General features: G+C 43.5%; 1 protein-coding gene across 1 annotated transcript in view; it reads left to right on the top strand.

Annotated features, from left to right (window-relative positions):
- Positions 1-27,135, top strand: part of ACE2 (angiotensin converting enzyme 2) — a 40,448-nt gene extending 13,313 nt beyond the window's left edge. The window contains exons 6-19 of the mRNA XM_025857612.2: positions 943-1,048; positions 3,568-3,665; positions 6,095-6,264; positions 8,874-9,100; positions 11,622-11,766; positions 13,600-13,698; positions 14,406-14,528; positions 15,395-15,567; positions 17,697-17,755; positions 20,809-20,909; positions 22,227-22,343; positions 24,176-24,370; positions 26,156-26,293; positions 26,776-27,135. Coding sequence (XP_025713397.2) covers positions 943-1,048; positions 3,568-3,665; positions 6,095-6,264; positions 8,874-9,100; positions 11,622-11,766; positions 13,600-13,698; positions 14,406-14,528; positions 15,395-15,567; positions 17,697-17,755; positions 20,809-20,909; positions 22,227-22,343; positions 24,176-24,370; positions 26,156-26,267 — 1,725 coding nt within the window. The 3' untranslated portion in view covers positions 26,268-26,293; positions 26,776-27,135. The remainder of the gene's footprint in view (positions 1-942; positions 1,049-3,567; positions 3,666-6,094; positions 6,265-8,873; positions 9,101-11,621; positions 11,767-13,599; positions 13,699-14,405; positions 14,529-15,394; positions 15,568-17,696; positions 17,756-20,808; positions 20,910-22,226; positions 22,344-24,175; positions 24,371-26,155; positions 26,294-26,775) is intronic.

A 27,135-nucleotide genomic window follows, 5' to 3' on the forward strand; every position in this document is an offset into this window, starting at 1 on the left:
GGGTGTGGAGACACTGCCAACAGAAATGCAAAATGGCGCAGCTGCTGGGGAAAGCGGTTTGGTGGTTTCTTAACAAGTTAAACACGCATTTATCATATGACTAAGGTATTCCACTCTTAGGTATCTATATGAGAGAAATGAAAATATAGGTCCATACAAAGACTTACACGTGCAAGTTCACAGAAGCATTATTCATAATAGCCCCAAACTGGGAACAACCTAGCTGTCCTTCAACTGGTGAGTTGTATCCATGAGGTACTAAGTGAAGCAAACTCGGATGTATTCATACAGTGAAACACTACTCAGTAATAAAAAGAATGAACTACTGATACATCAGTAACATGGATGAACCTAAAAATCAGGCTGAGTGAAAAAAGCCAGACAAAAGGTCACATACTTTATGATTTCATTTATGTGAAATTTCCAGGAGAGACAAAATTGTAGAAATAGAAGTCAGTTCAGTGATGACCTGGGGCTGGGGGTGGGACTGGAATTGATTGCAAATGGAGACAAGAGGAGTTTTTGAGGTGTTGGAAATATTGCAAAAGTGGGTGGTAGTGAAGGTTGTCCAACAGTATAAATTTACTAAAACTCATGAAATTGTACATTTAAAAATGGGCGAATTTTATGGGATGTAAATGTACTTCAATTCAAAGACAAAGGAAGTAGGTAACATCTTTAAAATGAATATTTTTTTGCATCTGCTTTCATTTTGGGACCTGTATTCCTCCAGGTGTGTTAATTGTTTTATGCAGTAAAGCTAGTCATCGTTAATATCTGGGAAGAAGAGATGCTTTCAAACTCTCCAGAGTATTTGAGAGGAGAAGAAATTAGAATTTAGGGAAATGCTACTTGTCTAAAGAAGCTCCTATCTTTAGTGTTGGGGATTGGAAATTGGAGTAGACTACTCTTGGTCTTAAATTTTCTTCCTGGGCTTTTCAGATTCAACCATTGTATGAACATCTTCATGCTTATGTGAGGGCAAAGCTGATGGACACCTACCCTTCCCATATCAGCCCAACTGGATGCCTTCCGGCCCATTTGCTTGGTAAGAAACTCCAGGAACTCTTTGTGTAGTTTGTTCTCTGTTGTTTCCACCAATAAAGGTTTTTGTTTTGTTTTGTTTTGTTTTGTTTTGTTTTGTTTTGTTTTGTTTTGAATGAAGCCCAACATAAAACTTGGAAAATCTTGTGAGTGAAGTTAGTAACATTATTGAAATCACATTTTGCCAGCACTTTCTTCAACATAGAAGCCATTTAAAATTGTTCTTTATTGCATTACTTTATTTTACACATAAAGGGTTATTATGCTGGCCACAGTCCAAAGGATAAAGGGGTTATTTAAGATAACTAGAGAAAGAACTCCAAGTTCAAATGAGAGTGGAAATGGGGAAAATAAGTTTTATAATTTAAGTTGATTGGCTAAGTTCTTGAGGTGGAGTTTGGCATTTTAGTATCATATTGTCAGAGGAATGAAGCTTGGTAGTCTGGGGGTGGTCAGGGGTGAGAGAAAGGCTTTCTAGAATTAAGGTATAGCTTGAGTGAAAGTTTCATAAGTTTATTCTAAACTGCACCAATTACTTTCACTGCAAAGTATGTGCTTTGGAATTATATGGGTTTCGAATGAAGTCTTTGCCCTGAAGACAAATGCCTAGCTTAAGAGGAGATTCAATCTTCCAAGAACTTTCTATCCTGCCACAGAGCCTTTATAGACCATGAAAGACCTGAGGCCCTTTACTGAATTGCCTAATTCCCTTCCAGAGAGTGGCCATCCTTCCTTCCCCTCTACCACTCCCTAGAAGCTGAGGCCAAATAAGATATACGCGTTTGGAATGTTCCTGTCATGCGTACATAGCATTCCTACCGAGCTAGGTTGCTGGTGGCTAATTCTTCTCAAGAGCCAAAGCTCTCTCTCAGCAGGAGAGGAATATGGACAAAGGACCTGTGGAGACTTTTACTCCAAGGCAATATACAAATACTCTCTACAATGTCTTTGGTAGGCATTCTTTAGTAATTCAGTTTCTGCTTAAACCTATCTGGTGTGATGTGGCTCTTTCTTCCTTCCAAGGTAGGCTAATCTATCGCTATGTGGCACCAATTATAAGCAAGTTCTACCTTATGTGGGACTGAATCAACACCCCTCTAATGCCTTGCATTCATTACATCTAATTCCATGATATGAGGTTACCCAGAATATGTCCATTCTTCTTCTATAAGATGGCCTTCTGGATCTTTTAAGCAACCATTGTATAAGGCACAGCATAGTACCTGGCGCAAGAGTATGTAATCAATATATTTCAGAGGGCATTATTGTTACCATCATGTATACCCTCTTTGCTTCTTTCCAGTGAAATATCCTACATGGATTTTTAGCCATTCCTTAAAATCTCAATTTTCTAATTGTTCTCCTTTGGACAAGCTAGGCTTTGTTGATGTCTCTCTTCAAAATCATGCTCAGAACTGAATCATTACTCCAGATGAGGTTTGGCCAATATAGAGCAAAAATGGTACCATGCCTTCCTTTGTTCTAGACACTATAATTCTATTTATTTACCTTAAGATCACATTTGTGTTTTGGAAGCCATGTCACACTGTTTCTTGGGTCCCTTTTGGTCTTTTACATGTAGGCTATGTTTCAGCCTGAAGTCACTTATCACATATTTTTATAGTGGATACATCTTTCTTTAAAATTTAAGCAGAGGGGCACTCAGTCTGTTAAGTGTCTGCCTTCGGCTCAGGTCATGATCCCAGGGCTCCCTGCTCAGTGAGGAGTCTGCTTCTCCTTTTCCCTCTGCCCCTCCTCCCTGCTTGTGCTCATTCTCTCTCAAATAAATAAATAAAATCTTTAAAAATACATAAATAAAATTTAAGCATAGGCCTCTATTAGGCCTTACCTCTACTGAATTTTATTGTTTAAAACATGAGTTCATTGGAATATTCTTCATGTAGTTATGTTGCCCCGTTCCTTTGGTGCCAACATTCTGGTCTTGCTATTAGATCGACTTTTTCTAGATCCATCTTGCCTTTTAGGGTCTCTGGCCTTGGAATCCAATTTAGCATTTGTTTGAGATGTTTGAAAAATTACCCAGTTAAGTGTATTACTTTGGTATACTGATAAAGGTGGAACTTTGTTACTAGTTAGTAGAGATTCCTGGATGGTGATCCTATATGATCTCTCTTGAGTCCAATATTAGGAATTACTAATAGTCTAATTGGCAATATTTTGTTCCATGGATGGTAGATTATATCAATCTGTTCCTAATCTATAGTAGCTATGATGTTCCATATATTTAATAAACTGTGCCTTTGAATTGTAATTCAAAATGGGAGAAACAGGGATAATCTCCAGCCATTTTAACCTTTTAGGGGAGATAGTAAAAGAAGGGAGTGTTGAAAATTGTAAATAAGAGAACAGAAAAAGAGGTAATGAAAAGAAACTAGATTAAATTTAGAATACTGTATGGCCTATTTACCGATCCTCACTTAGGCACTGTGTAAAATCGGGTCTATGCTTCTGCTGCCTTTGCTATGTATTAACAAAATCTTTTTTTTCTTTTTTTTTAAATAGGCGATATGTGGGGTAGATTTTGGACAAACCTGTACCCTCTGACAGTCCCCTTCGGACAGAAACCAAACATAGATGTTACTGATACAATGGTGAACCAGGTAGGAAGAGGCCTTAAAAACCAAATCTAAATCCTCGACTTCATTTCTTTTTCTGCCACTCTTCTTTCCTTATCTTTTGCATGTAAAACCATGTAAATAAAAAAATGTTAAACTAATTTAAATGTATTTCTTGGGGGGGCCTGTGTGACTCAGTGGGTTAAGCATCCGACTCTTGGTTTCAGCTCAGGTCGTGATCTCAGGGTCGTGAGATCGAATCCCAGGTCCGTGCTCAGCACAGAGTCTGTTTGAGATTCTTTCCTCCTCCCTCTCCGTTGCCTTCTGGCCCTTTCCACGCTGGTGCTTGTGCACACACACACTCTCTCTCTCTCAAATAAATAAATAAAATCTTAAAAAAATAATATATTTCTGATGTAGCTCTCTTTTCATGGAAAAGTAATTTACAATGTCAGTGACATCAAGTACCTTGAATGATAAGTATGGTATTGATCTTGCTGAGAGATATTAAAAATGGAGATGACCTGAGTTTTCCATCAAGCAGTAAGATGTGGAATTATCGACTGGTTGGCATTACTCTTTCCAGAGTTAGTTGCTGCTAAGTAATCAGTCTGTAGTCTCTACGAACAGAAAAAATGATATCATTAGAAGATTTTTAAAAAATCATTATTGTTAAAAATACTATAGGAGTCTTTAAAATAATTTTTAGATTACTTTTTGTTACCATCCTTGCATAATTATTTAAATTCACCATGTTCCCTACCATGGGTGAAGTCATATTATAATTATATGTTTTTCTTTATTCAGCTGATAGTCTACATTTTTCGGGTACAATGTACGGTCATACTTCTCTTGGCTGTATAAAATGTCTTCAGAGAGTTGCACCATGATTTCCTTTCCTATAAGCAGCCATGCAGTGAACATCTTCACATATATAACATGCTCCTGGGAAAAGGTCACAGCAAAATAAAAATGGGAAGCTGCAAGGGCCTCCAAACTCCCGAAGCTGTGCTCGGCCTGGTTTCACAGTTGAGGAGCAGCAGAAGTTCATCTGCACATAGCTCCTCAGCCTGTCTCCGGTGTTGGTACACGCACCATCTCTCCTAAGGTCGTCTTGACAACACGCTTACGAGACTGTCAGGATGGGGATGGTGATGGATCCGTGTTGTAGGTGAGGAAACTGAGGCCCGGGTAAATGTCTTGCCCAAAGTCACAAAGACGATCAGTGGCAACGAAGGTTTGACCTCAAAACTCCTAATATTTCCAGTCTCGTTTTCCATTCGTTCCTTCTGCGTTTAACAGACGTTAACTGTGCTTACTAGCCTGCACTGTTTTGGTATACAGACATTCTTTCTGCTTGAGAATGCCATACCTACTAATACCAATATTGCCTTTAAAGGGCAATAATAAAAAACATCCCCAGTGTCATATCCTGTTTCATATCCCTGAGGCGATAGAGGAGAAAAACCAGACTTGACTGGTCTTTGAGATCAGAGGAAGTTTTCTGTGTCACCAGAAGTGATTCATGAATTATCTGCCACCTGCACAAACTTAGCTTTGTGGGCCTTTTCCCCAAAGAAGCCCTGATCAGCTCCCAGAAGAGTTTGCTGGATGGCAGACACCTACTGCTGCCCCTCTCCGGTTCCAGAACATTCTGAAACTTTAGATTCCCATACGGACTATGAAGCCAAGGCCCAGCTACTTACTGGCTACTGGGTCTCACACAGGCCTTTTGGGTTCCAAAAGTCCATGACTTTGTCAGCACCTTATGGTTTGTGTCTTCCACTGAGCCTAACACCAGGGCCTCCCCCCTTGAAGGAGCTTGGTCAAGGATTGTTGGCTTGAGTTGAATAGTTTTTTAGGAAAGAGAAGGTCATTGTTGTTTGCTTATACTTGGAATATAAAGCATAAAAACAAAAACATCACACATAATCTCACACAGTCTACTGTTAATTTTTCGTGTATTTCCTCATTAATATCACATTATATAAGTGGTTTATATATTCTACTTTTTCACTTAATATTAAATTACAAAAAACAACAATAAAAAGTCTTTATGAATTGAATTTATTTAGATTTTCCATTCCACGAAGACATCATTATGTATTTAATCATTCTGGTGGTGGCTTCCACTTTTTTTCTCTATTAAAAATCAGTTTACATGTTGTATACCTTAAATTTACACAATGTGATGTGTCAAATATGTTTCGATATTTAAAAATAATAAACAAAAAAACCCACTTTAAATGTAATTCTTTGACCTCACTTCCGAGAATTTCCTAGGTTAGTTCCCTAGAGACCGGATTACTGAGACAAAGAGTGTAAACACTTTGAAAGCTTGACATGTCCGTACATGTCGCCAAATTGCCTTCCAGAAAGGTTATGCCTCTGTACATAGCCGACAGAAAGAATGCTGTTATTTTAATGCTAGAATGAAATGCTGTTCTTTTTTTTTTTTTTTTTTTTTCTTTCAGAGCTGGGATGCAAGGAGGATATTCGAGGAGGCTGAGAAATTCTTTGTGTCTGTTGGCCTTCCCAACATGACTCAAGGATTCTGGGAAAACTCCATGCTAACAGAGCCAGGCGACAGCCGGAAAGTGGTCTGCCACCCCACAGCTTGGGACCTAGGGAAGCATGACTTCAGGTAGTGAGGATGATCCTTACAAAGCTGATACTAAACTGGGAGACAATGGAGGCAGGAATGAGTATGGATTTGGACTTCTTCTCTGCTTCTCTGAGCACAGAAGAGATGTGTGAACTCTCCTTAAATGAGGACTCAGGAGTCCACGAGAGCACATCTGGCCTTTTCCAGGAAAAGGGGATTGTCAGCAGGCCCTAACTTGAACTTTAGCCTGTCTGCCTCATTTGAAATAATATGCACCCATTAGATTTGCCTGGTCATGGGAAGGGTGGTGTCCCCGTGAGAAAAATTTGGTGCTAAGATTTATGGAAGATGGCTGGGTGGATCAGGCATTGTTCTTCCCCTCCATGTTTCCCTCTTATGAGTGAGACAGGACAGGTGAATAAATAAGCTGCGATAAAAGAGAGAAGGTGGTATGTGTTAGAAGAGAACCACAGAGAACACTCTATAGGGAATTGGAAGAGGACTGACTACACCCGGAATAGGATGTAGGCTCAGACCGGGCTTTTCAGGTGACATTTGAATTAGGCTTGAAAGACAAGAAGGGTTTGGACAGACAGGGCTGGGAGAAAAGCAGGATCAAATGCAGAGAGGCAGGGCCTGGCATTGTGTACCAGAACCAGCAAGTTAGGCTAGAATAAAAGTCATGTGAAGAAGGGTCTGTGATACAGCAGAATGAGCACCGGCTTTCGAATCCCAGGTGTGTCGCTTAATGACTAGATAGCACTGGGCAAGGTATTTAACCTTCTTGGGTTTCCTTTTTCTTATCTCTAAAAGGGAGTGGTAATCCCCAGGTAGCAGCTTTGTGAGTGTCTTAGGTTGGGTTCCCCAGGTTGAGAAGAAGATTCTGGTACAAATGCTTCATTGAGGGACAGATGTCAGGCAAAAGGGGGTGAGGGAAGGGGGGTGGGCAGGGGAAAGAGTTAAGTAAGGATGTGGCCTCTGTTGGAGACTTGGCCTCAGCCTGATCCCACGGGGCTCTCTGGACCCCGATTTGTACCACGGTTGGTCACACCTTGAGAAAAAAGGACTGGCCTTTTGTATCCCCACATTAGTTAGTCACTGGCTGCGGCCTGCCCCCGAGTGTGGGAGGACACACTCTCCTGGTTGAGGCACCTCTCACTTAGCCAAAGGCAGTGCACAAGGAAGCAGCTGTTGGCTTTTAAGGGCTATGATGCAGTCAGATGGGGGATGGGTGGATCTGCCTGGGAGAGCTGGTCTGGGCAGGCCCCCAGCAGCGTCCACTAGAGTAGGGCCTGACAGTCCTGTTCTGTAAAGGGCCGGATAGTAAATAGTCCAGGCTTTGCAGGTCTCTGCTGCAACGATTCAGTTCTGCCCGTGTGGCATCAAAGCAGCCACGTACCATACGTAAACAAATGGCGCCTGTGTTCCAACAAAGCCTCATTTATCAAAAACACTTCACTGACTCCCATACTAGAGAGAGCCTTAAAAATGAGGGAGTACACGTAAGTTTCCTAGCCCAGGCTCTTAGGTACTGTAGACACTAAACACACAGTAGCTTTTCTTGTGATTGTTTCAAAAGAGAATAGAGAAAAACCAGGTTAGAAAGGCAGGTCTTACCTGGGCTGTATTAAGGAAGCTGAGTTTCTTCTTGAGCACTGGGGGAGACTTACAGGGTATTTATCAGGGGGATGACATGGTCAGAGGGGAAAGAAAATTAATTTGGGAACCTACTGAAATATGCCCCCTGCATTCACCGGAATGGAACTGCTCTTGCCAAGCTGAACAGGACCACTGTCAATTGCCGAATGCAGTCCTTATTGAATTGGGCCACTGCAGCCTTAGACGGTGTTTACAAGTTTTCTTCGAAATGCTATTTTTCACTGGCTTCTGCATTGTCATGCTCTTCTGGACTTCTTTGACTCCTCTCTCTCCCTCTCTCTCTCTCGCTCTCCCTCCATCTTCTCTGAATCATCTTTCTCCACTCCGTACGTACTGGGACCTCCTAGGGCTCTGTTTTTGGCCCTCTTTCCTTGCCATTCTATGCCTGTTTCATGGGCCATCACATCGACTCCCTGACTTACAATGCTAATGACTCCCGAATATCAATTTCCAGCCCCTTCTCCTCCTACTTCTCTATCTTGGCTCTACCAAACCGCCTGTTGTGTCCTGAATGCTACACCCTTTTCTCAAGCCTTTTTCACTGAGCACTTCCGGGAATGTCAATGTCTTGTCCCTCCCCGCCATCTGCCTGGCAAACTTCTACATGTTGATCAAGGTCCGGCTTGCTCATTGCATCCTCAGTTATGCCCCTCCCGGTGCTTCTAGGAGACTGTGCCTGCATTCACTTGTTGTTATGCCCAAGGCCATGTCTACTGATCACTTACAGAGTACTTGCCTGAGAGTTTTTGTAGTAGAAGCCTCTGCTTATCTTTCTATTAGTTTGTGAGCAATAGGATTCAGCCCTGCCCATCGCTTTATATTGAGCACCTTGTACCGTTTCTAGGACATAAAAGGTAAGTTCTCAAGATTCATCGGTGAACAAATCTTGGAATGATGAACCATGCTATCAAAATCCTATACTGCTCTTACTGTGATGATTAAATCAAATTCATTGAGATTTCATTTTAATCTTGCCCGTTTTTGTGCAGGATCAAGATGTGCACAAAGGTGACGATGGATGACTTCCTGACAGCCCATCATGAGATGGGACACATCCAGTATGACATGGCATATGCCGCACAACCCTTCCTGCTAAGAAATGGAGCTAATGAAGGGTTCCATGAAGCTGTTGGGGAAATCATGTCACTTTCTGCAGCTACACCCAAGCATTTGAAAAACATTGGTCTTTTGCCACCTGGTTTTTCTGAAGACAATGGTATGGACATTTTTCTTCATGGCTTGTTTTGGGGATTCTTTAGTTAGTTGTGGGCAAAGGCATTTATTACCACATGTGGGATATATTTAATTTTTGCCACACAAAGTATATGATATTTATGGGTAACTGGGAATTGCTACTGGTAAAAACATTTTTTAAGGAATATATCATAACAAGGGGCGCCTGGGCAGCTCAGTTGGTTAAGTGTCTGCCTTCAGCTCAGGTCATGATCCGGATGGAGCTCCATGTCAGACTCCCTCCTCAGTGGGGAGCCTGCTTCTCCCTCTCCCACTCCCCATGCTCATGCTCTCTCTCTCTGTCAAATAAATGAATAAAATCTTTTTTCTGACAGAGAGAGAGAGAGCACAAGTGGGCAGAGCAGGCAGAGGGAGAGGGAGAAGCAGGCTCTCCCGTCGAGAAGGGAGCCCGACGCGGGGCTTGATCCCAGGACACGGGGCTTGATCCCAGGAGTCTGGGATCATGGCCTGAGCTGAAGGCAGCCGCTTAACCGACTGACCCACTCAGGCACCCCAATAAATAAAATCTTTAGAAAAAAAGAAAAAGGCATAAGAGAGCTGACTGAATGAATGGTCTTGGAACTTTAAGAAACATCTAACAGGGAATAAAAGATGCTAAAACAGGCCCACAGAACTGAAATGGCTTATCCAAGGTCACCCAGCTAATTAATATTAGAGTTCTGACTAGATCCCCCTGGTTCTAGGTAAAAACCTCCCAAAATGTGAGAGGTGGAGCATTCTAAAAACTATTTTACAGAGGCAGCAAACTGAAGACAAGAGAGGAAAAGTAACTAGTCCAAGGTCAAAAAGCAACATAGCAGAACCCAAACCAGAGCCCTAATCTAAAGCTTTTCCCATAATATTATACAAAACAAAGTGTGACTTGAAACTTGAGAGTTCTTAAAGAATGGGTGGTGGAATATCAAGATTGGATGGGACTGAAACGTTTTCTTCATCCAGCTGAAGCATGAATTTGCCCCTGTGACATCCCCTCAGATCCATGCTATCCGTCAACATCTTTGCCCAAGGCAGCCTGTTTCTCTTTGGCTGGCTGGGACTTGATGGCACATGACGAATGTTCGCGAGATCCAGATTCTTCGGTGAAGATGCCATGACGTTTGATTCTTCCTTGTAAGAGGAGGATACTTAGAGCCAAATATGTTCTCTTCTGTATATTTCTCTCCCCTTGTTTTAGTTATGTGGTTCAAAACATCAGCTCCACTGGCTGGAACGTTTGGTCAGTGAGGTCAAGGTCATGAGCTCCATCCTTGTGGGGGCAATTCACTGCTTGTTTCTGGTTCCAGACTTTGGTGATCTCATGAAGGCCTGGGAGTAGGTCAGTGTAAAGTCTTCATCATGTCTGAAAAAGTTACTGTAAGCATAGACCCAGTGGGTAATAGATGAGTAACAGCATCCTCCCATGAAGGGAGCAACAAAGGAAAGGGAGTTCACGGCAACCACCTCTGTTGCCTAATTTTAAAATATAATTCTTGAGTCAATTAACAGACAATTAGTTGTTTTTATCACTTTTTTAAATATTCCCTGACAGCAGGCAAAGATGATTGAATCACTAGGATAGTACTAGACATGGTTAAACAACTGGTTTGAAAAATTCTTGTTTCCTTCCTTGGCTCTGCCCCTGATCTGTGAATGATGTCAAATGAACCCCTTCCTTCCTTCTCTCCCTCCCTCCCTCCTTCTCTTTACCTTGCCTCCTTTCTTCTTCCAAAAATATTTACTTGAGCATATACTATGTGCAAGGCATTTTTCTCAACACTAGAGGTACAGTGCTGTGCCAAGTAGATAGTATGCCCCTGCTTACAGTTCGTTGAGCTTCCCTAGTACACAAGGGATGAGCTCTACTGCTTTTTTACATCACTAAATAAAGGATCGATGAGATCACAGAATTGTGTTAAAGCATTTTAAACTGGGGTGAAGAAGATGTCAGTACATTTCAAGTGTACTGTACTTCTGATCACCCAGTGGATAGTTTCTTCTGGGGAGGCTCTTTTTTGCTTGTGTTTTTCCTCCCTGGTTTACTGGCTTTTGGCCACATCTGTTTAAAATTTGTTTTTTAACAAAGACTCAGAGAGGGTATCATGTAGGAGACACCAGGTTAGGTGTACAGTCTTGAATGAGACATTTGCACTCACCGCCCTCATGGAGCTTACAAAAATAGATAGTATGACAGTAGGCGAAATAGCCCTAATTGGCTCTGATAAGAGGTATTTAAGGAAGGCAATTGACACTAATGAAAAGATGAGGATTAGCGGTTACTTGCGGATTCATTTTACCTGTTCTTTCCAAGTCTTCACCCTCCTCGAAGTCCCTTAGCTGAGAAAATGAATAGATACATATTATTATGTCCATTGTCAGTATTTCCCACGTAATCATCCTTACTGTAAGTATATCTTGAGGAATAATATCTTGAGATTGGGAAATTAATACAACACATCCACTGTCGTCCTCATGTTAATATTTATCCTTTTCCATGTTACTTTCAGAAACAGACATAAACTTCCTATTCAAACAAGCACTTACAATTGTTGGAACTCTACCGTTTACTTACATGTTAGAAAAGTGGAGATGGATGGTCTTTAAGGGTGAAATTCCCAAAGAGCAGTGGATGAAAAAATGGTGGGAGATGAAGTAAGTCAATGAATATGGAATCAGCAAAATGTTTTGTCTCATGAGTTTACCACTTATCTAAAGGCATTTTCCTGGCCTGTGTACACACACACACACACACACACACACACACACACACATGCACGCATGCATGCACACACTGCCTCCTTTTTATTTTTCAAGTCTTCATTTGGGTGCTATCTCCTCAGATAATATGTCCTTGGTTCCGCCTTCCCCAAGCAGGATCCGATGACACAGCTTCTCATGGTCTATCTTCTTAAGTGCTGGGTCACCCATTAAACTGTGATATTTTAGGCAAAGCACTGGGGATCCAATGCTGATCATTTCAGATGTTTTCCTTGACTTCAAAGAACTTTTAGTCTATGGAGGGATGTAGAAAATGAAACCATGGCAATGTGTTCTGTTATGGGAGTGTATGGGGATCCACGAGCATCCAAGGCAAGATCGAAAGCCCAGTGTGGTGGGTCAGATGAGGAGAAGCATCCAAATTAAGCTCTGAGAGAGAGGTGAGAGTTAGCCAGATGTATGTAGAGGGAAACAGAGAATTCCAGGCTAGTGAGAGGCTGGCACTTTTGGGCAACAGATGGTGACGCTTTCAATAGTTTCAGCACTACATTCTTCATGCCTGGGACACACAGGTATGAAATAAATGGGTTTGGGATGAAAGAATTATAAAAGAAGACAGGAAGGAAGAAAGGAAGGAAGGAAGGAAGGAAGGGAGGAAGGGAGGGAGGAAGGAAGGAAGGGAGGAAGGGAGGGAGGAAGGAAGGAAGGAAGGAAGGAAGGAAGGAAGGAAGAGTCTTTTCCCCTCCCTCTATTAGTCAGACTCCTGTCAAATTATTTTCCTTTGTTTTTCTTATTTTTCCTTTTTGTGATGAAGATCTACCTATATAACATTCAGCCCTGTATCCATGAATTTAAGTCAGTGCCACTGTTCTGCCAAGATTCTCTGTTGACATAAATTCTACTTGGGAGGAAGGAGACAGCAGTGAAAATAACTGTTCCTAGCATTTGAGTATTACTGAATTTGTCTCTAATGATCCCACAATCAGAAAGGACAAATGTCTGAAGTTTAAATAATGCCAAGTACATGGTTTCCCTGTGTTTTTTTCTGATTGAATTAATTTTTGATCCCCTCTAAAGGTTTATTTTGAAAGGTAAATGGTACCAGACCCTTAAAATCATTCATTATGCATTAATCACTCCGTTAGTTCAACAAACGTACATGCAGTCTTTCCTTAGCTTTTGGCAACACGTTTGACCCTGGAACCACAAGGGTAACGAGACAGCCCCGCCCTCTAGGAGCTCCAGTCTCCAGGGCCAAGAGGAAGATGTGTATGAATAATTGTAAAACAGAGAGAGAAATGCCAAAAAAGTACAACTAGGGAAGGCTAAGGGAGCTGGAGGGGCTCACTGTGCTGGCAGGTGGGTGGGATTAGGGGCAGGCCCCACAGAGGAGGGGGCACTCCAGCTAGCTTTGAAGAACAAGATGTCAATATTACAAAATTCTGTCTGCCAGGAACACATGGAATGTGGTGCCAAAGAGGGATTATTAAGATTTTCACTGTATATTTTTGGCCATGGGATGCACTTTATTAAATTAGTGTTTTGAAGCTGCAGCTGTTTTCCAGTGGTATATTCTGGATGAATTAAAAAAGGAAGAGATAACTACAGAAAGGCTCTATTCTATAATTTTTTTACACTGTTTCTGTTTCACCCGGTCAACTTGTTCCAGTAAAATGCCATTGGCTGACAAAACCACGCTAACTGCCTCTAACTGTACTTTCCCATGATGAGCTCCCGTGGCTAACGTATCTGCTTTTTTCCCCAAAGGCGAGACTTAGTCGGGGTGGTGGAACCCTTGCCCCATGATGAAACATACTGTGACCCTGCATCTCTGTTCCATGTTGCTAATGATTACTCATTCATCAGGTAAATGACAGTTGTCTTTTCACTGTTTAACCCCCAGGGTTTGTGGACAGCTGTGCTAATGGCAAAGAAATAGGGATCTATGAAGTAATGACCGTAATTTCTCTTTCTCTTTCTACCCTCCTTCCCCCGACAACCTCAAAACAGATCATCGATTTTAATTCAATTTAACTCAACACGATTTATTGGGTCCAATAAAACTTAAGTGAGATCTTTTCTCTACCATGAAGGAATTTATAGAATCCTTGGGGGGAATAGAATTATCTTTGTCTTCTTGTTACTGGCAGTGCTCAGAGTGATGGTAATAGAGTATTTTTAACTTGAAGGCCAAAAACCTATGTTCTTCATCTATTAGCCCCAGATCTTGAGTTTGCTGAACCTCAGTTTCTTTATTTGGAAGGTGAAAATAACACTGTTGGCCTGCCATAGGGATCAATTGGCATTATTTATATGAAAGGGCCATAAATATGGAAAGCACAATACAAATGTGAACTAACATTTAACAAAGCAATACTGCCTTTTTAATCAGCTGATACATAAATACAAGTATGATGAGTCTGCAGGATTCATATTTGGGTCTTTCTGGAGAAAGAGGTTGGACTAGTATCTCTTTGGTTACTAGAGCCTCAGCATTTAAACATATGCCCCAATCTGTGAGTCTAGCACAGTAACCAAACACGGGACTGCTCTCTTGTTTGTCTACTTTACAGATACTATACAAGGACCATTTATCAATTCCAGTTTCAAGAAGCCCTTTGTCAAATAGCTAAACATGAAGGTCCCCTACACAAATGTGATATCTCCAATTCCAGCGAAGCCGGACAGACGCTGCTGTAAGAAATACTTCAAGGGGCACCTGGGTGGCTCAGTCGGTTGAGCGTCCCACTCTTGGTTTTGGCTCGGGTTGTGATCTCAGGGTAGTGGGTTGAGCCCCGCTTCGGGCTCAGGTTCAACAGGGAGTCTGCTTAAAGATTCTCTCCCTCTGCCCCTCCTCCCACTCTCTCTCTCTCAGATAAATAGGTGAATCTTAAAAAAAAAAATTCAAAAAAGAAATATTTCAAAGATGTTGAATATTTCAAAATGTTGAACCTCTCCTGCTATCCAATATTACTCATTTCCATGCCTAGATTTCCTTGTTCTAAAAAGAAATTTCTAGGGGCCCCTGGGTGGCTCAGTCGTTAAGCATCTGCCTTCGGCTCGGGTCATGATCCCGGGGTCCTGGGATTGAGCCCTGCATCGGGCTCCCTGCTCGGTGGGAAGCCTGCTTCTCCCTCTCTTGCTCCCCCTGCTTGTGTTCCCTCTCTCGCTGTGTCTTTCTGTCAAATAAATAAATAAAATCTTTTTTTAAAAGAAATTTCTATAAAATTTGATTTCCTTGTTCTAAAAGGAAAAATTTTGAACTCAAAATGTTCTCATCCACAAATTAAATGTTTATTTTATGGTCACACAGGAACCTAGACCATGTGATGGCTGGACAGTCTATCTCCTCTCCATGTCATAACTACAGAGCTCCCTTTATAGTCATTAGAAGGAAAGGAATTGAAGGATGAATACATCCATTAACCCACCTGATTTTCTTATCTGCCAGGAGCAAACTTAGCTAAGCCAAAGAGGAGAAACCATAGATCATAGTGTAAATATGTGTACATCTGGAATTCCTCAAAAAGCCCTGAACCCACCCTCCCCTTTTTTCATGTAGCCAAATGCTGAAACTTGGAAGATCAAAACCCTGGACCTTAGCATTGTATCGTGTTGTAGGAGCAAAGAATATGGATGTAAGACCACTGCTCAACTACTTTGATCCTTTGTTTACCTGGCTGAAAGAGCAAAACAGGAATTCTTTTGTGGGTTGGAACACTGACTGGAGTCCATGTGAGTACACTGAGTTGACACATTTCAAATGCCTCCCTTTCTGCTTCCCCTAGTCTCCTCTGGCCCATCTCATGGAGCTATGACACAGCTGAATATATTTTCCCTCTGTGTAGACCCTGCTTCTGACTGGCTATGGTGACTGCTGCCATTTTATTGGGAAGGAAACACATTTGTTAAGCACCTACTATGTATCAAGCATGATGAAAACTACACACACACACACACACACACATTTTCTCTCTCAAGTCTGCTTTATTAGCCCCATATTTAAAAATAAAAGTGTATAACACTCCCCAACCCACTGCACTCAAATCCTGCTCTTCAAAGACAATTTTTTAAATCAATTTTAATGCTATTACCTCTTCTTTCTGGCAGTCACATATTTCTGAACATTTTGTTTATACAATTTCTTTATTGGTCAGTTTTAAGGATGCACTTCTGCCTACTCTCCCACCTCCCTTCCTCATCTCTCAATAATGTTTTAATATTTTTATAAGAAATTAACAGTATTTATATCATAATGCCTGAAGAGCCAAGTAATACACTATTTTAAACCCTTTCCTATGTGGCTCTTTGTTTGTCCCGGAGTTTCTACTGCCTTATTTCTTTAATGTCTAATTTGCTATTATTGTTGCATTTATCTTTTCCAGGTATTCCAACATACCTATTCTTTTTTTTTCTTTAAATTTTTTATTGTTATGTTAATCACCATACATTACATCATTAGTTTTTGATGTAGTGTTCCATGATTCATTGTTGTGCATAACACCCAGTGCTCCATGCAGAATGTGCCCTCTTTAATACCCATCACCAGGCTAACATCCCCCCACCCCCGCCCCTCTAGAACCCTCAGTTTGTTTTTCAGAGTCCATCGTCTCTCATGGTTCATCTCCCCCTCCGATTTCCCCCCCTTCATTCTTCCCCTCCTGCTATCTTCTTTTTTTTTTCTTAACATATATTGCATTATTTGTTTCAGAGGTACAGATCTGTGATTCAACAGTCTTGCACAATTCACAGCACTCACCATAGCACATACCCTCCCCAATGTCTATCACCCAGCCACCCCATCCCTCCCACCCCCCACCACTCCAGCAACCCTCAGTTTGTTTCCTGAGATTAAGAATTCCTCGTATCAGTGAGGTCATATGATACATGTCTTTCTCTGATTGACTTATTTCACTCAGCATAACACCCTCCAGTTCCATCCACGTCGTTGCAAATGGCAAGATCTCATTCCTTTTGATGGCTGCATAATATTCCATTGTGTGTGTGTGTGTGTGTGTGTGTGTGTGTGTGTGTGTGTGTGTGTGTATCTCACATCTTCTTTTCCATTCATCTGTTGATGGACATCTTATCTTGGCTCTTTACACAGTTTGGCTATTGTGGACATTGCTGCTAAAAACATTGGGGTGCTCATACCCCTTCGGATCCCTACATTTGTATCTTTGGGGTAAATACCCAGTAACGCAATTGCTGGGTCGTATGACAGCTCTATTTTCAACTTTTTGAGGAACCTCCATACTCCAACATACCTATTCTTTTCAGCCTCATTTTTTCCTAAAGACTTCCTTCTTAGAGTCCTACATACTTCTGTCTCCATCTGACCACAGTTTTCATCCTGAGTCATCCATCTTTTTGCTGCTTTCCTGGGTTGAACCCATTGCTTCCTGGATTCCATGCCTTCTTTCTTGGATCACCTCTTGTTTTGCTGCAGCAGAGACTCCAAGTGACTTTCTAAGCAAGAGCATGTGGGGTAGGAGGGTCAACTGTGCCCCACAGTGGCTTTAACCATACCTTAACTTTCATTCCCGTTATTATCAGTCTGATATCTTCTTCCCACCCCTAGCTATACTCAAATCCCAAGCCTCTCCGGGCCTCTCTGGGACTTTTGGGGTCTGTACTGCCTCTGCATACACATTAGGCCATGGCTTTCTGACCCTTGAGAAAGCACTTACCCCCCCCTCCCGCCCGGCTCCGTTACTTCTCATTTTCCAAAAGTGTATGTATTTATACCTGTTAAAAAAATTCCTTTACTATCACTTCGGTGGGATCTTGGGAGGGGAAGGAAATAAATGCACATGATCAATCTGTCATCTGTAACCAACAGTCTACGATTTCTCTTTAATCAGATGCTGACCAAAGCATTAAAGTGAGGATAAGCCTAAAATCAGCTCTTGGAGAAAAAGCAGTGAGTATTCTGGACAGTGTGTCCATTACTTCTTTTTTTTTTAAGTTTTATTTATTTATTTATTTGAGAGAGAGCACATGCAGAGGGACAGAGGGAGAGGGAGAAGGAGAGAAGCTGATTCCCTGCTGAGCATGGAGTCTGCCACTGGGGCTCGATCTCATGACCCTGAGATCATGACCTGAGCCGGATGCTTAACCTACTGAGCCGCCCAGGCGCCCCCGTCCTTTACTTCTTAATGCACTCCCTTAAATGGGACAAACAAGCCCATTCCAGTGTGTTCTAAAAGAAGACAGGCCACATGTTTCTCTTAAAAACTACAAGCTCCAGATTCTGGCTCTTGGGCTTTTTTTTTTTTTTTTTTTTTTTTAGTAACACATTCTTTATTGGATTGGTGATGTCTACTTTTTCCTTGTTACTTTCAAGTGCTATGAAGATCAATGAGAAAACATCCAATCTTAAATATCAAGTGTCCACCCTTTTTAAAAAATAATTTTTAAAAAAATTTTATTTATTTGAGAGAGAGCCAGAGAGCACAAGCAGGGGGAGTGGCAGAGGGAGAGGGAGAAGCAGGCTCCCCGCTGAGCAGGGATGCTGGCTCAATCCCAGGACCCCGGGATCATGACCTGAACTGAAGTCGGAAGCTTAATGGACTGAGCCACCCAGGCGCCCCAAGTGTCCATCCTCTTAATTCACTCTTATCACCATTACTTGTATCTGAGGAAGAGGACAAGGTTATGTTTTGAGAGATTGTTTTTAGAAGTACTGTAGATAGTTTTGCTCTGTTTTGTTTTAGTCAATCATCCATATCCTGGAAGCTTGTTAAAAATGCAGAATCTCAGGCCCCAGCCCTGGAACCTGCTTAAGCCAAATCTGCATTTTCACAAGCCCCCAGCTGGTTTGTGTACACCAGACTGGGAAGCTCTGATTTACAACAAGATTTCTCAAACCTGGCTGCACCCTGGAGTCTGGAGTCGGATGGGATGTTTAAAAAATATTAAAGCTCGAGTCCCACTTCCAGAGATTCTGACTCAATTGTTCTGAGGTGTAGCATCAAGAGTTTTAAAATCTCCCCCAGGTGATTCTAATTACAGCCAAAGTTGAGAACTACTCATGTCCATCTGCATTTGGGGGAGAACCGAATGTTTCGCGGCAAAGCAGATCACTCACACCTGCGTGTGAATTCCTTTCAGCCGCTATTGCTCTACTAGACGCCTGTCTCAGGCTAGCCAGGCTGAAGAAGCAGTGGCTTTGGGAAAGAGGAGAGGACCGGGCAGCCCCAGGCAGATGGGGAGCACAGGAGGCCATGGAGGATGAGAGCACAGCCTGGGACTGTTGGATGGAGCGGCCCAGGGCGCAATAGAAAATTGTGATTTGCATTGGAGAGAGCCCAAGATTACATTTTGACCCCCTTCCGTTTCCTGCCAAGTTAAATATTGCCTAAGGCTCCACGGTAGTTACGGCGTCATTTTCCTAGCTAAGTAAGACAGCTAAACATAGATGACACAGTAGGAGTGAAAAATGAAACTTTAAGAAAGAAATAATAAAAACGAAGGCGCATCCCTTTCCAAACCTTAAGCGTTCAGATTTCCAGTTCTTCACCATCATTGAATGTCTGTGGGATTATTTCTCTTACCTTTATGTTAGTGCTTCCTTGGCCCAGTACATTTTAGTTCCTTTAAAGGATCCAACAGATCAGGATCCTTTTCAGTTATATCTTGTTTTCTTGACGTCTGTCCCCATGTTCTCGTTCCCTGCAGTGAGGGATTGGTACATGGTCTTCAGAGGGGCTGGTGGTGTGCCGCTCTGAGGCCCCTTAGCAGAGTAGCAGCTGCTTTGCTGGGGCCGGCCCCCTGCTTCAGCAACCCCCCACCCCCCACCCCCAACCCCCCCAACCCCCACCCCCCCACCCCCCCGCGCATCCCGGCCAGAATCTCCGCCCAGGTCAAGCTGTTGTATGGCAAAGTCCACCCGGATCTTTGGCATGGTTTTGCGAACTCCACCTTTACTTTTATTTTATTTTATTTTATTTTACTATGTTATGTTAATCACCATACATTACATCATTAGTTTTTGATGTAGTGTTCCATGACTCATTGTTTGCCTTACTTTTTTTTTTAATATGGAAATAGTAACCGGAACATTCACAGTAGCGATATTAATAACATTATTAGTACTCTTAAAGCAGCTTTTTTTTTTTTTTTTTTGCCAAACCTGAGTGGTATCAAGCTGAGGTTAATGTAACCAATCTTCTGTGAAACCTTGTCATTGTTTTTTCTAAAAGGGAAAGGAGAGAGGCAAAATTTGTGCCATTCATTGATTTCTACTGCCAGCTACTGGAGGAAAGAGTGAATGCTTTTTTACTCTTTTAGCAAATGTTCAGACTATGCAAATACGCCAGCTGTTTGTTTAGCACCGAAAAACAAGAACAAATTACCTTGTCGACAAACAGTTATTTTTTCCTTCGAACCTCAAGTTTCTTTTTCTTGCACACTTGTACATATCTGAGAACTTACTGTATACACAGTAAAAGCTCTGCATCTTTGCCTACGGTACATGGACATTTTTTTTTAAAGTTACTTTTTTCTTTCCACTATAATTAACATACAGTGTTATATTCGTCTCAGGTGTACAATACATGGACATTTTACCTAAAACCCACGACCCGCACGGCTCCCATCCATAAAGCTGTCCTCAGGATGTTTATTTAGGCTCCTCTCAAACCGAAGAGGATCCATGAACAGGGTCCTTAAGGCACAGGTGCCTGACAGCATTAGTGCCCCCTGGGAGCTTGTTACACATGCAAACCCTCCGGTCCCATGCCAGACCTTCTGAATTAAAAACTCAGGCGGGTAGGGCCCACTCTTCAGTGGTTTAACCAGCCCTCCGGGGGATGCTAGTGCCCATACAAGTTGGAGGTCACTGACCTAATGAATAGCAACATTCTCCAGAGTATTAGAAAATGTAAAAAAAAAAAAAAAAAAGCTTCTGGAATATCAGGTTTTGAATGTATCCCATGATCCCTACTGAGCAGTGTTTTCCTTTTGAATTTGCAGTACGAATGGAATGACAATGAGATGTACTTGTTCCGCTCATCTATTGCATATGCCATGAGAGAGTATTTTTCAAAAGTGAAAAAGCAGACGATCCCTTTTGTGTGAGTTACTCTAAACAGTATTTCTCTTTCTCTTGGGTCTGAAAAGATATTGTCCTTAAACTTTTATGCAAGTAAAATTAAGAAAAACCTCCTAATGACTCTGGAACTACTCTGATATCCTGGAATTGGGGCCATTCTCTTTAGGGAGGACGGTGACTTACTTGACTTATGGATTGCAAGAGCACTGTTCTCTTTCCTCCCCTCCTCCCTTCTCCTCTCCCTCCTCTATTCCTCTCCCTTTCCCTCCACCGAATGCTTCCTCTACCCTCAGCACTGAAAGGAAAAGACAGACATCTCTGCCTTCACCGAATTTGCCTTTAATGTGTATTTCATGTGTGGATTACAATCAGCAAAATATGTTAAGTGAAATATACTAGAATGAGATGGTGACAAGTTCAAGGGAGAAAAATACCACAGATAGGGGGCTAGGGAGTGCTGTGTCTAGAGTTCGGCTTGAACTGCAATGGTCAGAAAAGGCCTCATGAATCCTTGAGCAAACATCTGAAGCAAGGAGAGCACCAGCAAAGCAGACAGGGGGAAGGCAGGTAGCGGTTGGAAGGATTCTGAGGAACGAAGACCCTCCACTTGTTGAAGGAACAGCAAGGAGGCCAGTGGGGCTGGAGCAGTGAGCTCATAGAAGACAAATAGGAGGTGTGGTGTGGTCAGGGCGGTAGTGGGGCATGGGGGAGCGAAGGGGAGAAGAACGTTCTCCTGGGCCTCGCAAGCCATTCCAAGGACGTTGGCTTTCTTCTGAGTGAGAAGGGCGGGGAGCCACAGGATCTGCCTTAGGTTTTGTCCGGATCCCTGTGGCAGCTGGGAGAGGCCAGTCTTGTCACCTTGTTAGTAAAGCCCCCTCCTTCTCCCCCGGCTGTGGGTGTAACGTGACGGGTTTTGCAGAGTGGGACTGGGGTGGAGGAACGCACCACCTCTGTCCGTGGTACTGAGCCATCACCGCCCGCCACGGTGTTCGTCACAATCCTGGGGCACCCGTGGTTCCTCGCTGGTTCTTCAGCTGCCTTCAGTTCAAAATTTTTCTATCATTGAAAGAAAATGGGGTTCATCTAGGGGGCAGAACGGAAAGCGCCAATAGTGTGTTATTCCAACTTGCGTCCTTGAGTTCATGTCCTTTGGGAAGTGTCGAGGATGTGGGGACAATCACATCGTTCCGTTGTTCGCCCTATCCCATGTCTCTCGCCTTCACCCTGTGACTCCTCCCCCCCCCAGCCCTACCCCCTTTTCATTGGCAGGGGGAGCCCCCATTCTCTTTGCTGTGTCGTCCGTGCCACAAGGGAAGATGTTTCCTTTGTTTCTCTGCAGGGAGGATAACGTGTGGGTGAACAATTTGAAACCCAGAATCTCCTTCACCTTCTTTGTCACTTCACCTGGAAATATGTCTGACATCATTCCGAGAGCTGACGTGGAAGAGGCCATCAGGTGATTTTACTTTCAAACAAGCTGTCTAAGGGGGAGGGAGGCTGACGAATGCAACCACGACAAGGGCTTTTGGTTTAGTGTGCTCTGTGTGCCGGGCACTGTTCTGAGTCCTTTTTCAGCTTAAAGACTGGGATTTTAATTCCAGAAGGATCTCTCTTGCTTGGGCTCCTCTGTACGCAGGCCCTTAAACAGTATTGGAGTGTAAGTGGATTTGGGAGGCGATCTCCAGGAGCTCTGAGAAAGAAAAGTGCGCAGGGGCAGAGGATGGAAGGAAGATCATAAATGACATGTTATCGAGCCAGGGACTGTGGTGGGCAACTAGAGCTCCATGGTGCCGGGAATTCTGGGACACTGAGCAGTCATGCACCTGAACTGTCCCATCCGCGCTGGGGTATTTATCCACCGCCTCCCACCAGCCATTGTTGCAAAGTGCTGGCCAATGCCATGGCTTCCCCGGCAGTTCTGGCTTGCAGGCCGGGCAGCCCCTTGTGGCCTGAGAAAGCTCTCAGGCAAAGGCAGCCCGTACTGGCTGAAGAAGGTCTGGCCTGCACGCGTGCAGAATGGTAAATGAAGAAGGGACATGGACACGAATTGCCAGCATTTGTTGTAGGGACTCGGATGAAGGAATCATTTCAGTAATCAGAGTCAGGAACGAGGTGGGCAAGAAGAGGATTCCTTAGCCGTCACTTGGCCTCCACACTCGGAGAGGGACTTACTGTGGGCAGTGAGCATCTAGAAGGAACGATTGGCCCAAGGGGCTTCGTCCGTTTCCCCAAACAGCAAGGAAGAACAGATCGATGACACTTTAAAAAAGGCTTAAGATACCTGCTGCTATGGGGGAGCCCGCTAGGTGGCTCTCTTGAGCTGCTGTTCATCTCTGGAAGCACATCCAAGACCTGCCGGGCACAGTGGGCCTGGAAAATCTGGCTTAGTTGGGGTGTACCACCCACCCACATCCAGAGACATCACCATCGGCCTCCAAATGACTTGTTTCTGTCCTGGGGAAAAGTGCCAGCTGAGATCATCATTAAAGAGCCCAGCCCTCCTTGTGAGCTGCGGGGGATCTCAAATCTCCCGTTTCCAGAAGGACCGGAGACACATTCAGGCTGAGGTTACATGGGCTAATTCTGCTCCGACAGATCTCCCTCTCTCCTTTTGACCTCCTGACCTGTACTGCACCCAAGGGTAGGAGGATGGGCTGCCAGACTCTTGGGCTTTCAATTCAGAATATTCTCAATTTCCCTAGTTTTGGTTTTTAAAAATCACCTCCGTCCTTTTTTACTCTCTAAAGTTTAGCCATATCCCATCCCCAGTGCTGGAGAAATTGGTGAAGGCCCCTCTCCTGCATTCTTCCCCTGCCTCCAAAGGTCAATCCCTTTTATTTGGAAACTACAACCGTCAAGACTTGGGTGTAGGACCCGGTTGATGTGTAGAAGAGATGGACCCAGTTGTCCTTTTCTGTTATCTGATATAAAGTCATTGTACACCTACCCTGACAGAAGAGAAATTCTTGCCAAGTACGCTGACTTTGCCTTTACAACACAGCAGTCACGGACGAACAAACACCAGCCAGTTGCACGTTTCCACACTTGCAACCCAATTTTCCAAGGAAGCCATTGCCAGACCTAATCTAGGCTACAAGGTATGAAAGGTGCCTAATTGTCAGATCTCGTACCGTTCATGGGACCTGGCTGTCGCCAGTGATTTCATCGTGTTTTGAGGTGTACAGTCTTAGGCTAAGGCTTATCAAATCCTTTCAGGAGCAATGAGGTAAGAAGTAAATAATTACACACAATTCTGTTTTGCCTAAGTGTTTTTGCTTTTGGGAATAGGATGTCCCGGGGCCGTATCAATGATGCTTTCCGCCTGGATGACAATAGCCTGGAGTTTCTGGGGATTCAGCCAACACTGGAACCCCCTTACCAGCCACCTGTCACCATATGGCTGATTGTTTTTGGGGTCGTGATGGGAGTGGTGGTGGTTGGCATCGTCCTGCTCATCTTCTCCGGAATCAGAAATCGAAGGAAGTAAGTGACCCTTCCTAGACTTACGTTATCTTAAAACAGAAAGGTTTAGGGAAAACTAACTGGAAAATTTGCAGCAAGTGGTAGGTTGTATAAGCCAATTACTTTTTTGGACAACTTTGCACCTAAATATTCTGATGCATCCCCTAGAAATTTCCCAGATTTCGTCAGCACTTTGCCTTCGTAGCTGGCGTGCAATGTTCAGCCTGCGCTTTCGAGCGAGCCTGCGGAACCTCCATCCTGGCCACACCGTCCGTTCCCTACTGCCGGGAGGTCCCACAAACTCGGGGAGGGGGGGCAGGCAGGCTCAGGGGGTTATCCACACTCCTAGTCTTCCTTGGTCTAGAAATGACCCCGGAGACTGGCTCAGTGATGGTTGGCACTGTAAAACCGTTCTAGAGTGAGCTCTGCGATTCGCCTCAAACTGCCACCCTTCCATCATCTTCCTTCCCCCTCAGGTGGCCATGCTCCCTGTCATCCCCGTGGCTCAGGGGCCACAGTACCCTCTCATGTGTCCTTGAATGGAACATCCAAGTCCAGTGAGGATTTAAATCGCCAGAGACCTGATTTATAATCTTGCTCTGCCACTAGATGGTTTTTCTGACCTTGAGAAATCACTGGGTTTCACTGGGCTTATGTAATTAAGGTTAATAATATTTTATAGCACCTACCAAAACTCTGTGCACACTGCAGATTGCCTAAACGTGTTCACGATGGAATTCTGACATGCCCTGGTCTCTTTTGCTCAGTTCTTCACTGTGGAGATTTTTAGTTCCCTAAAATAGTTTCAGTTAAGAAAATTAGGCCTTGAATAGAATACATTCATATGGTTAGAATTTTTAAAACTCGAAAGGATACCCAGAATCTTCTTGCCACCCTTTGCCTCCAAGTTCCCTTTCCAAAGCCAACAATTATCAGTTTCTCAGAGACCTGTCCGTGGTCGGAGGGTCTGCGTTTTTAGTAAGGCCATCCCCCAGGTGATTTGTATGCACATGATGGTTTGAGAGGCATTCTTACTTTGCACATGAGCTACTTGGGGAACCTCCTTCATGCCACATGCTGTGTTAATAGAAGGTATACAGAATAATCAGACTGGCTACCCTGCTCAGTACTTTGACGCATTAACAGTCTCAGCAAACATATGATGTCAATATGTAATTATCTAATTATCTTCACGTACATATCAAACTGAGATTCGGAGAGACCAAGTCACTCTCTCAAACTGACACGGCTTGTCTGTAACAGATTGGGATCCACAGCCGGTCTGCAAACCTGGTGGTTGTGTGACAGAGCTGGTCCTGCTCTGGTCTGGACACTTGGGAAGCTGATCATTTAGTAGGGAAGCTCTTTAAAAAAGGAGGCACTTGGCTAAATGACCACTTCGTTTCTAAGTGACGACTTGGTTTCTATAAAGAATAATCCCGGCTACTATTTGTGGAGGCTTGAGCGCCAGGTACCGTGAGCGCTCTGCCAGCACCATCTCCTGGACTTGGCAGAACCACCATCGTTTTCCAAATAGGCAAACTGAGGAACAGAGGTGCGCTCTCTCTGACCCTGGAGCACACGCCCTAAGCAGCCTCCCACGCTCTGCCAGCCTTCCCGCCATCCAATCATGGGGCAAAAGGAGGGAATCTCATGCTCTCTAGGGGTTCCCAGTCCATCGGGAGGGGATGGATTCACCAACGAGCGATTTGATGCTGAGGTGTCAGAAGCCTGGGCCAGTGGGGTCCAAGGGAGGCCGGGTCCTTCAGCAGCACTATACCAAGGTGACTTTGCTTTATTTAACAGGAACGATCAAGCCACAAGTGAAGAAAATCCTTATGCCTCCGTGAACTTGAGTAAAGGAGAAAATAATCCAGGATTCCAAAATGTTGATGATGTTCAGACTTCTTCATTTTAGGAAAACCTGTTTGATTTCCTCTTGAGGTGATTTTATTGCATGCAAATGTTAATTTATGGTACAGACAATAGGAGATTATAAAGCTGTCATTAGATATCAAAACTGTGGCTCTGGTCAGGAAAAGTTATCCCAAGAAGACATGCCTGAGGAGAGGGCATCTTCACTGGCTTTCAGTATTTATTTCTGCCTCGAGATTACACTTCTGTTCATGTTTGAGAGTAATAGAGAAAAATGTGTCTTTGGCCTCAGCGGCCGTTTGGGGGTAATGGAAGTGGAAATGTCTGTTGCCTGGCTGGAGTGGAAAGAGAAAAGAGGGATATATGGTGGGAGCAAGTGGGGCCTTCTATGGAGCCCGGATGGATCGCTTTTAAGGACAGTCTCCGTGAAATGGCGGAACTGCAGGGAGCGAGAATGGCACACGCTGTTCACTTCACTTAAAGTCAAGTGTAAAGGATGGCACGCTCTTTCACATTAAGTTAATCTAAGTACTATAGTGATTTGCCCACAGCGGTGAGTGGATTGGATCATGCCTTCTTCGGGATGACAGGTCTAAGGAAGAGAGAAGAATCCAGAGAGCTGTTCACAGATGTTGCCTTTTCACTTCCATCTGTGCTTGATGATCATCTCCCTGACAACGTAAGACCAGCCCCAGGGGCCTCCTGGACACCACCCCCCCCCCCGTCCCCCCAGAGCACACCTGATGGAAACTCACTTCTCTTGTTCTCTGTGGAGTGACTAGAAACCTCAACTGAATGTCCTCCCCGGAAGTGGGTACCCAATCTCTTAAATCTTGTATTCACCCACAATGCCTGAGTAGTGCTGAGCACAAAGCAGACAGTCAATAAATACTGATACTAGATTCACACTC

Source organism: Callorhinus ursinus, unplaced genomic scaffold (genome assembly GCF_003265705.2).
Source record: "Callorhinus ursinus isolate GAN/ISIS: 27379988/994484 unplaced genomic scaffold, GSC_fseal_2.0 scaffold16, whole genome shotgun sequence".
Taxonomy (NCBI): Eukaryota; Metazoa; Chordata; class Mammalia; order Carnivora; family Otariidae; genus Callorhinus; species Callorhinus ursinus.